At 30.7% G+C, this 12,406-nt stretch overlaps 1 protein-coding gene across 5 annotated transcripts in view; it reads left to right on the forward strand.

The window, feature by feature from the left end:
* Positions 1–12,167, forward strand: part of E23 (ABC transporter G family member E23) — a 362,062-nt gene extending 349,895 nt beyond the window's left edge. For all 5 annotated transcript variants that reach the window (XM_081736747.1, XM_081736749.1, XM_081736748.1 and 2 more), the window contains exons 10-14: positions 521–651; positions 2,976–3,183; positions 5,360–5,574; positions 7,531–7,739; positions 9,976–12,167. In XM_081736747.1, the coding sequence (XP_081592873.1) occupies positions 521–651; positions 2,976–3,183; positions 5,360–5,574; positions 7,531–7,739; positions 9,976–10,159 (947 nt within the window). In that variant the 3' untranslated portion in view covers positions 10,160–12,167. The remainder of the gene's footprint in view (positions 1–520; positions 652–2,975; positions 3,184–5,359; positions 5,575–7,530; positions 7,740–9,975) is intronic.
* The last annotated feature ends 239 nt before the right edge of the window (positions 12,168–12,406 follow it).

Below are 12,406 nucleotides of genomic sequence, written 5' to 3' on the forward strand. Positions count from 1 at the left end.
TATTCCAAACACTTCGTAAAAAGAAGTGTATGTTCGATGCTACTATTTACTGATACTTGAACACATGTCTCTTATTAATACCTGAAATACTCTCGCGAGAAGTTAGATCCGTAATTCTACTGTTCTCAACAACGAGAAAAGAAGACAAAATGAAAGCGAAAAATAATGTTCGTTTGGTCAACACACACTTGCAGCAGTGTTACCAGAGAATAATAGGCTTAGTGGTCAAGTTTCTCAGGACTAAAAGATAATATTGCATAGTTCATACTTGGTAAACGAAATGTTTGTAGATGTGAAATAGGTTCTTTTTTCCAGTCCTTCTCCCCCGCAAACGTAGATCCTAGCTACACTACTTCCCCACTGTATTCTTGCGAAGTTAATGCTCCCAAATATAATTTGAAAGATTTTTGGTATTTTCTCCTGGTAGGAAACTGTGTTAGTTTAAATGAATAACTAACGAACTTCGTTAGGAGTATTTTTAAACAAGAGTATAATTGTCTTCCTTTTTGTTATCATGTAGCGAAAGATGAAGACGATAGCGGCAGATCGTCGTGGTCGGATGACACCCAAAGCCATGCTTCATCTACAGTCAGTGGTACCGAAGACGATGGAAGTTGGCAGTGGCCGACATGTTTTTGGACCCAATTCAAGGTAAAATCTTTTTAAGAGACTTTTAAAATTGCTGTAGATAGAGAGACTTTGTGAAGATAGTTTCAAAAGATTTCTCAGTATAGAATTGCACACACTTCATTATATCGAATCAATGCTATTAGATGGCGAGATTTACCCCATGAAAGGGAGTTTTTTTTTTTTTTTTTTAGCTCCTTGATGGGATTTTATTAAAATAAAATACTTGAAAGGGATATTTCTTACAAAATAGTATTGATAATTTCTATCTGGCTTTTCTTTGTTCTTTTTGTCAGTCATACAGAGGAGTCAATAACATTTTCATTATTTGCATTTTTATTTTATTTATTTATTTATTTTTTTTTTGGCATAATCTGTCATGAGAATAATTTATATAAGAATTGTTCATAACGAATAACTTTCAGGAAGATTATAGTTATCAAAATAACAGAAATTATATTGTAGAAGTGGAACTTTAACACAATACAAGAAGCAGAAGAACGTATTATATTGAAACGTACTTGCAGATGTATATTAATAATCTTTTGATTTCAATTACTCGCTCAGCAAAACAGTACGTTTATTGTAAAGATCATAACGTGTAACAGTTTCACCAACTATCTACGTTAATAATTTATACAATAAAAATATTGTTTTGCTCAGTGAGTAGTTGAAATCAAATTTACGTATACTAAAAAACAAAGCTTGAACAATGGAAAACATTAATAACCTAATTAGTGAGCATACGCTCTTATAGAGGTCATTATATGCATGCAGTACGATTACACTCATACATAATGTAAAAAAAGAAAGAGAAAAATAAAAAAAAAGTATTACTTAGTTTAACACATAGATATACGTATATAATCGTATTAGAAATGAAGATAATTCATTGTTAAACTTCGAAAATCTCATTTATTCTATATTTGCTATTTGTTATATATTTCTCCCATTTCTAGTTTTGCCATTTCTTGATTCATCAGGCAAATCGGTGTATCTTTTAAATCATTCGCTCTCGTATTTCTCTATTTCTTTTTCTTTTCTTTTTTTGATACCTGATTCGAAAAAAAAAAAAATATTTGTTTCAATATTTTGTTCATACATGTAACGGACTCTAATTTTATTAAGACCTGAAGGGTACAATATCAATTTACTTCATATATTTTACAGGCAGTACACAAGAGTATCCGTAAATTGAACGAATTCTACGATTCTACGAATTCTTTTCTGTGAAATCTACAATTGATGCAGATTGAATTAGTTTTGAAGCACAATTCCAAAATTTTTAAATATCAACAATTTTTCAAGATGAGAAACGAAGGATCTCCCAACAATCTCCGTGGTATTCCACCACTCTATCAACACAAACTATAACTGAAAGGAAGAGAGCTCCTTCGTGGCTAAGCGGTTAGCGTACGCACCTTTGGCGTGAGAGACCCGGGTTCGATTGCCCCGGGAGCTCATGCGGTTCGAATTCCACGTTAATCAGTAGGACCCGTCTCAAATAGCCTCGCTGCTGAAAGGAACGTTAAACTCAAAATCAACTCAACTGAAAGCAGAATTTTATACATCCCGTTTATTTATTTATTCATTCATTAACGAAGTTCCAAATACAGTCAAAAGAACATTTTATCCTGAAACATTAGCAACACCAACAATTTGGAAGGAAGTCAACTAGGATTCATATATTAAAGGCTTCAATCTGTCCGTAGTCTGATGGGACTAAGAAAACTCCAGTCAGGATATCTCAGACTTCGAATTCCAGACTTTCCGATTGCAAAGAGCAAATTCTGATTACTCAATCACGCCAATTTGGTAAATTTAACGCTGTGGAAAACAGTGTCTCAGTTGAAAGCAAAATTTAAAACTCAAAACCGCAGATATTTAAACTATAGATTTTATTTCAGCAGAAAATTGTATCTAAAGATAAGTCTTCATCGTTTTGCAATAGTTTGTTTCGCTCATGTTTCTTCTTTTATTTTCTTTCTTTCTTTTTTTGCTCCTTGATAAAGTTTTGGAATAAAATTTCATTACTTTATGTGGGGTTTATCCTAACCTCATAATTCCTTAGATATTTATTTTAAATTTTCCATTTTCTTTTGTACATGGATATTATTATTACATTGTTGGCAAATGTAATACATGATCTTGGGCTATGATACTTCCGACATTAAAATATTCACTCACTTAAATAAAAAGTAAAAAAAGTAAAAAAGTAAAAAAAAAAAAAAAAAAAAAAAAACTTTTTCATAGGATTCAATATTTAAGAGTGGCAACTCTGAAGTCTATAGTTTTAAAGTAACTAATTAAGTTACTCAATTTTATTTATATATTTCCTTCATTGACAGGTATTATCTCAGCGGAATTTTCAGGAAGCACGACCTCGAATGCTTTCGAAACTTAACTGGGTACAAACCGTTGGCCTCGGGCTGCTCGCGGGTTTACTTTGGTTCCAACTTGAACGGAAGGAGGAATCATTGCACGACATTCAGGGATGGATGTTTTTCTCAACGACGTATTGGATGTTGTTTGCCCTTTTTGGTGCGCTAGCGTCATGTAAGTATTAATATAAATAACCATTTATATTTTTTGCAAAGTAAATCAATCTAAGTTGCTCCAAGGTTTTCTTAACCAATATACGTAAGGCTTTTCTCTTTCTCTTTTGTTTGTTTTGAACATGAAAATTGTTCAAAAGTCAATTTGTATGAATAAACATAGTATAACAATTTTTAAGATTTGATTGTAAATAGCAACTGTTGGTATGCCATTATATGACTTACCTGTGATTTTGTGACATAGAGATTTGAAGACAAAAAGGGATGATTTTATCCAGATTGATCGATTGATACTTTTGATTTTGCTCCTAAGAATAGTTTTAATCTTTGGGAAAATGTGTTCGCGTTCATCGACTTTCATTCTTGTTTTACAATTTTCACAAATTTTCAGCAACTGTAACTTATCAAAAAATAATTATTGTAACATACTTTTTTCAGAATAAGTTAAACTTCCATTATGCTTGAAAGATAATAAGATTATTGGAGAGAAACAATCATCACACAGTTATGCATTTCATTTGAGAATATTCTTTTTCTTTCTTTAAGTACATAATACTTTAAATTTGAATAGGTCCTAATATCATTGGTAATCATAATCTAAATTTGAAAATCTACTATTATGAAAATTTTGGTATAGTTTTAATATTTTAAATCTAATCTATATTATCTAGACATTTCTTTTTATCATAATAATTACATGATTTAACACATAAGATTATTGTAGTTTCCTTTGGGTTTTGAGTGAGTCGTTCTCTTTGCCTGATAATGCCCAAAGCGATCGAAAATGTGATATTTGTTAATTCGGTTAATTGTGTATAGTAGTTTTTCTCTACTGAATTACACAGGGGTCTTTATGTTATTCTTTTATATATAAACATAATCTTTATATTATATGTTCTCATATTCGTAATTCATGTTCATGTATATTTGTTCTGAACTACGTATTGTCACTGCTGTATTTTAATACCAGGACAATTTAAAAAAAAGTATGATATGGTATGGATATTTCTGTTGTTGCTGGTGGCAACAGATAGAAAATCTAATTAGATATAATTAATTCGTACATTGATTTATTTTTAATCTTTTTGTTTAATAAGGTACACATTCCTAGTTAGAACTTAGTAATTTTTGAATAGAACTTTAACTGAAGTTAGATAATATCTTATGGTTTCAAATTATCTCGTATAACGTAACTACAGTCACTTAGTTACAAAGTTCACTACACAGTTACTTGTTGGCAAATGTAGTCAGTATGTTGGTTAGGTGAGAGGTTAGTGAAACACAAAGGATAATAAAGCCTGTTGCCGGTTAAGTACCAAAAGAGTTATATATGTATTTAATTGAAGTGTACTAACAAATTGAATTAAAATGAAGTGAAATCTTTTTCACGTCCCACGGTTATGCCGGCTAAGCTAAAGGAGACGGTGATGATGAGAAATGAATGAAATGGTGGAATGAAGAAAGTGGGAGGACCCCGAGAAAACCCACGCACACGGTGTTTGTCCACCACAAAGCTCACTTGACGCGAGTTGGGATAGAACCAAAGACGCCATGCACTAGCGGTCAACGCTCTGTACTATCAAATTGTCTCAAATTGTAGTTGTATTACAGAAAATATTTTAGAAAACTCTTTGAATTTCTGTTAGTAGTTTAAGCACTATTTTATTTTGGAAAATTCAATTCGAGACATTCTTGGCCAAGTAAGAGCTAATATTTGCGTTTAATTATTGATTTATTTCATACTAATATTTATTATATTAATTTATTATCATCGGAGGAAGACAGCTTCAGGGACTTATTCCTAATCACAACTCGTCCACGAAGTTGAATTTGTTTGTGTAAGGCAACACTTAAGAGTAGATCACTCCAGATAATAATAATTCATTATTTGTCTTATCTAGTGCTGTACTCAGAGAACTTTAGCTCCAAAGAAATAAAAAGAAGACTTCAATGAATATATTATTATTATTATTATTATTATTATTATTATTATTATTATTATTATTATTATTATTATTATTATTATTATTATTATTACTACTACTATCGAAATAACATTTGAAAAAATATCCTAGTGTTGAACTAAAGCAGCAATATTATATCTAACTTATGAACTTAAATAATTATTATTATTATTTTTTTTTTAAATAGTAACAGTATATATTCTTTATTTTCAGTTCCTTCTGAACGAGAAGTCATAAATAAGGAAAGATTATCCGGAGCGTATAGGCTATCAGCGTATTACCTGGCGAAAATGGTCGGAGAACTTCCTTTAACAATAACTCTTCCTACGGTGTATTTACTGATCTCATATCCCATGCTAGGTTTCCATAGTCCTGTAGTGTTTCTCACGCTTCTGGGCTTTCTACTGTTAAATACAGTAGTCGCTCAAGTAAGTACATTTTTCTCTTTGATTAACTGATTCATTCATTTGTATTTGTGTTTACTTCCTGTGTCAGCATGGATCTGAATTACTATAGTGCGTTGGATGCTCTCCTCCAGGGAATTGAACCTGGGACTTCATACACTAAAATAGAATTGCTCACGAGAGAAGATTTGAGACTGCTTTGTCTCGAAAATCTGCCAGGATATCAATGTATTATCTCGGAAAATATATGTTTCTATTAGAAGAACACTCATTCGTCATGAAAATACTGTCTTTTATCGTGTCTTGGACAATCCTAACAGGCGCGCTAGACAGTTTGACTAGTGAAAAGAGCTAAATTCTGGTCGTTTTGTTATTTTTTTTTAACATATTGGTGATATTTACATATTTATCCTTTTCCTGGTGATACATTTCCCTTTTTTTTAATCGGGAGAAGTTTGTAGTTAAATATTTGGTTTCGTATAAGAAGAAACAAAGTAAGATATTGCAAGTATTGATGATTTGATCCGAATCCATGGAAATTTACTTACTTAGAATTAACTTTCCATCTGTTTGAATTGAAATTTTCTACGTCTATCTATACACACCAGAAGGAGAGGTATCGAATATTTAATTTATTACCCTAATAAATAGAAGGTTACGAATACAGCAACATACTAAACAGAACTCTTATTGATTTGACTTGAGCAGTAGTTAATGTCATTTTTAAATATCAGTCCTACTTCATTTAAGCTCTTGTATTGCACTTAGTGCTTTTTCACAAGATTTGAAACATAATATAACAAAAGTAGCAATTCATTAAGCATCGACTACGTGTTTGTGTGTATAATATACTGTATATACCGAGCGAAGTAGCTCAAGTGGCAGAGCGTTGGCTTCGCATTCGGGAGGTCGTGGGTTCGAATCCCGCTGCCGACCATCCTGACTGAGGTTTTCCAGGGTTTCCCTCAGTCCTATCAGGCAAATGCCGGGATGGTACCTATTAAACAGGCCCTGACCGATACCTTTCCAAATCCTTTCCATTGTTAATGTTGTTGTTGTATATCCAGTGTAAAATGGCCTCTGAGCTGTATCTGGTGATTGTTAAAATAAATAAATAAATAAATATAAAGAGCTGAGCACTGCCTACAGCCAAATATACACTATATGCCCTTTTGGTGAATACGTCATTAGAAATAAGGGGAAGGAGTGGAAATAAAAATTTAAAGATCAGCAAACTAGCTATGGATCGTTCAGTTAGGCGCCATATTGGAATGAGATATTTGATGAAATATTCAGCGAAATACTTATAAAGGACATTTTTTTTTTTTGGTATTATGTGATATTTTTATTATTTTCTGATAAGTAGTTTTCCTTATTTCAGCCTTATTTTATAAATATAAAGCATATCGTTTTCCATGTTCTATTATCGGCCTTATTTTATAAATATAAAGCAAATAGTTTTCCATGTTCCATTATCGACCTTATTTTATAAAAGTAAATCAAATATTTTTCCATGTTCGAATATCAACCTTATTTTATAAATATAAAGCAAATATTTTTCCATGTTCGAATATCAGCCTTATTTTATAAATATAAACGATCCTAGTTTTTAAAAAAAACAAAAATGAGAAAGAAAATTATAGTTGGTATTTCTTTTCATTTTTACGAAATTGCTAAAGTAATTCTCTTGTGTTACAAGTAGTTTAGGATGTAAAGTTAGATATGCTAAACAAAGTCCTAAAATGTTGAAAGAAATTTCTTGGTTTACAAAGAAATTCAACAAGTCTCAAAATCTTAGCTTAATCTCTGATTAGAATACAAGTATGTTACTTCTACTGTAATTCAAATAAACAAATCAGGCAGAATGTGCAATACGACGATAAAACTTTTATTGCATAGAATTTGTATTTATATTTTATAAGCAAAAAGATTTGAGAAAATCAATATTTAATGAAAATATATATATTTTTTCATTTGTAGAGTGTAGGATTCTTTGTGGGTGCCTCGTGCATGGATCTGGAAGTCTCTATAACAATTAGTGCCCTCTATACGCTAGCCACACAATTATTTGGCGGTTACTTAGCAACCAATATTCCGTCGTGGTTAAAATGGATGCAGTACCTGAGTATGGTCCACTACGCATACCAAAATATGCAGATTGTTGAGTTCAGTGATGGTTCTCCAATACAGTAAGTATCCAAAGAAAATTTTGCTTTATTGATTGTAATACAGTATATAGTAAACTTTTAGAAAATGGAAGATCTTTATCCTCAGAAATCTTTTGTAGGAGCATTATCTACCATAACATAAAAAGGTAGGAGGGGGGAAAGGTCGGGAGCCTCAAAATATTTTTTGCTCAATGATTTTGTTGAAGATGTTTTTGTAGTGATTAAGTGGCAGTTGGATAATTACTAGTACTAACAATTATAAGATTTACAAAGATTGACAAATTTTTTGATATTATTAAATCCTGTAACGTGTTCAAGTTCAGTGAGAAACAAACACATATTTTCGTTTTCTTTTGTTGTTTTCTGTTCACCTTTGCACTAAATTTGGCATCTATTGCTTAGTTATACAGAAAGAAAATACAGTGAAATCTGTCTTGTTACCACCTGTAACACCATTGAAAATTTCCATTGTATTAAATAACTACAGTTAATTATGACAATCAAAGTAATGTTTCAAGACTCCCGTGCTAACTCAAAGGGAACTCAAATTTCCACCCCATCTTAATTAGTATTTAACTTACAAGAAAGCATGCAGTAGCCGAAAATTAAATGTTCCTTTTAAAAAGATAGCACATGTGAGAATATTTAGTTTAATACTTAATTCCATCACATTTTCAGTTTATTAGTATCTCTTTATCCCTTCTGCTGAGGTCAGATGATAATGAACATTTGTAACTTGGACATACCATCTATTAGTGATACACTGGAAGTTTTCCTGGGACACAAAATGCTTTGGAGTCCACGCCTAAACGAATTAATAAAACTTTAAATATTCCATAGATTAGACAGTCCTAACTGCTTTTTAGACTGCTGTTTACTAAGATACAATCTTAGAAATTTTTTTAAAAAAGAAAGAAAACAAAGAAAAAAAAAACTAACAGGAAACTGTAGAACTTCCAACGACATATATGAGAAACGAGCATACCGCCTTCTATAGTACCGCCTTGGGGCAAGTTATTTCGGCTTACCGTTACTATGGTTTTTCTTAGCTATTTAACAAGTTACTGAACTTTCCCGAAACATCAGGATGTTCTGGGGATGTATCTGTTTAAGTTTTTCACACACACACACACACACACACACACACACACACACACACACCCACACACACCCACCCACACACACACACACACACACACACACACACACACTCACACGCACACACACACACACACACACACAAAAAAGTTTTGAATATTCGTGACCAAAGCCAAGCTCTGAGTTACACGTAGAGCTATTTCGGCTTACAAATAATTAATAAGTTACCAGCACGGGAAACTGCTGTTTACATGAAATGGCTGTTAGAGAGGTGGCCGAAATTACAGAGGTGGGGAAATTAACTAATTTCGTTGTAGTTTTAAGGATACAATGGAATGAAACAGTTTACTCACCCCAAAATCTTCAGATTAAAGACATGTTAGTAAATATTACTATTATTATTTTGCCTTTCATCTTGTTTTCTAATAGTTATGGTACTATAATGTACAGGACGTGATACCCATATTATACAAATACGTAGAAGTGCTGAACCCAAATTAAATAGAATAAATTTACAGTAAACTTGGGTCCTAAGTTTCTTTTAGTTTCAGAAAGAAATGAATTTAAACCCAAAATAACTACCATTATTGAAGCTAGATAGGTGCTTAATACTTGTTTGGTTCTAAGGTTCATCTTCGTTATTTGCATTTGTTTGAATAGCTGAAGAAGGTATAAGGTAATTTTTGAAACGTCGTGACATATTAGAGACAAATACGAAAGCTAATAAATAAATTGTGATGGCTTGTTCAGCAGTTGATAACTATGAAACTATTTACAGAGACGGATCTACCCCGGGACCTGGGGCCTGGCCCCCCCCAATTTTTGAGTGACAAAATTAATTTAAGCTATTATTTATATATTTTTGAAAGTTTATAGTAAACACATGATATACCTATCATAGTCTGGCTTTTAGTTGCTCCCAGTTTTTACCTTCAAGATCCACCACTGACTATTTAGTGTAATTTTATTTTTCTCTTTCGAGCATTGATTTTAAAATACTCGATGCCGTTAATTAACTGCTTTTGTTCAGATGATATGTTACTTATAGATTGATTAAATAGCGTGTAACAATTATAAGTATTAGCGTTTGATATTGAATTTTTGCTCAACATTTCCTTTGTCCAAGTTTTACTACGAAAAATGTATTACTTTCTTTCAGGTGTTCAACAACGTCGAAATTCACAGCGTGTAAAACAAATTCACACATTCCAGTGCAAGACATCCTGGAGGCTCAAGGAGCTACCCTACCATTGTGGGCGAACACATTAATACTATTGTTGTTCCTGTTGGTGTTTCGTGTTTTAGGTTATGTCGTACTTAGATATTTTCGACGACCTAAGTGAACACTAGTGATTTTTTTAAATGGCGTTTTAGTTAAAACAAGAAATGTTGTGCGCAAGTGTGTTTTACCGAAGGATTTTTTTTAAAAGAAATAAATAATATATATACTATACAAACAAAAAGAACTTGAAGTAAAACAAAAGATAAACTACGTCAAGAAAAAAAAACTTTTTTTTGTTTTTTTTCTTTGTTGCTGTTATGTGTATGGATGTGAGTGTACATGCGAGAGAGAAATATGTTTCTTTTTTTTTGATTCTTTACTGAATGAAGACTTAAAGAATAAAAAAACAACAATAAACGCAATGGAAGAAGTTGCAAAGAAATAAAATTATTATTATTATTATTATTATTGCACGCGAGTGATAAAAAAAAACTGTATAATAGGGAGACAAAATATATGCGTGATAGCATTCCTAGAGATACCTGCGCGATAACACACTCCTTCCTTGCATAAACAGTTGGACAGAAAGTCACACAGTGCCTTTATTACAAGACCAACAACAAACAAACGAAAAGAAATATATATATATATATATATAGAATAATTTTTATTTAATAATAAATAAACACAAAGAAATTTAAAAATTATGTGCCAAGAGTGAACTTCTACTATGGTGATGAAGATGTGATGAGTGTAAACAAAAGAAAACATTATTATTATTATTCTCATAATAATAAACATAATTGTCGTTATGGTGGAATCATTCTGAAACAACAACAACAAAAATAATAATAGTGATACACAAAATAAAACATGTGCAGACTTTTTATGCTATAAAGTGTAATAATCTTGTTGCTGTTTTGCAAAGGTGTTTTTTTTTTATCATAAAATAATTATTAATATTGTTATTATTTTCGATAAGAATGACCCACCTTACGCGAGCCATAGCACATTTGTTTCCTTTTTTCTAAAAAAAAAAATCTACATAAAAAGAGAGAAAAATGAAGGTGATACCAAAATATGTATGAGAACCACATTTATCTTCCTGCACGAACGTACATATACAATCACATATAACGACAATGCGCTGTCCATTTTTTAATTGTTTTTACCACTTTTTTTTCAAAGTAGATGTTATCTAAGGAAAAAAAGAACAGAAACATTAAAAGAAGTATAAAGTTTATTTGTTTTGTAATACAACAATTTTTCACATTTCAAGGAAAGTATAGATTAATTTCCTTATTATAAAAAAGGTAATCAATTATTATTCATATAAATACCTATATATATAATATATGATATATATTTAATATTCATAATATATATCTATATTCATTTTATGGCAGCATGACATAATGAAAGTTGTTGAAATGTAATTAAAAGTTTCGTTTTCAAAGTAAAGAAATTATTTACAAAAAAGAAAATAAATGCAAAATAATGAAAAAAGTCTACATTCTGTAGATTGTTTTCTAAACAAATGCAGTGAGATATTTACTTGTTGAGTTACAGAAAATATGTATTCAGTATTTACATGAAAATAGAAGAAAAATAATATATATATTGAAAAACAAGGAAGAAAAGATTAAGATAATATTTTTTATTTACAATTTTAAGTAGATGACAGAGTTGTGATAACATTTTTTTGTTTCGTAAAAGAAAATGAAGGTAATAACATAAGAACGAAAACACAAATCATTACAATGTGAGAAAAAATAGTATATTTGTTTTATGTTCTGTGAATGTCAATTGAAGAATTCTGCTTTTTTTTTATTATTTTGTAATTTTGAGGTGGAAAAAGGAAAGAAAAATATGATTATATAAGTTATTTTAAATTCTTCTAGTCCTGTGGTATTGAAACAGCATCCTTGGTGAAAACGTTAAAAAAAAGACATTTTTAAATTAAATATCAACAGTGCTGTACTTTATAAGCAGACATTGGAAACGAATATACTGTATGTATAGATAAAAAAACAAGTTGTCATATATATATGTATCTATATATATATATGAAGTTTTTTTAAAAAAAATACTATGTGATCTGAGAATAAATTATAATTTTGCTAAAAAAATATCTTTTTTAGTGTTGATTCGCTATTACCTTAATAAATTGGTGGAGGAAATTTTTACCCTGGTTGAATTGTAAGTAATAGACTTCCGGTATGCTCCTTGCTGCATAGACTCATCTTAAGTATACTTCAACATAATATAGCTGTTTTTTTTTTTTAAAAAAAATTTACAGGTCGTGTTTTACCTGTCTTACAGTTCGATTACTAAATATTTTGTATTTAAAATGTATTCACCTGAAAGC

Source organism: Thermobia domestica, chromosome 13 (genome assembly GCF_964235325.1).
Source record: "Thermobia domestica chromosome 13, izTheDome1.hap1.1, whole genome shotgun sequence".
Taxonomy (NCBI): Eukaryota; Metazoa; Arthropoda; class Insecta; order Zygentoma; family Lepismatidae; genus Thermobia; species Thermobia domestica.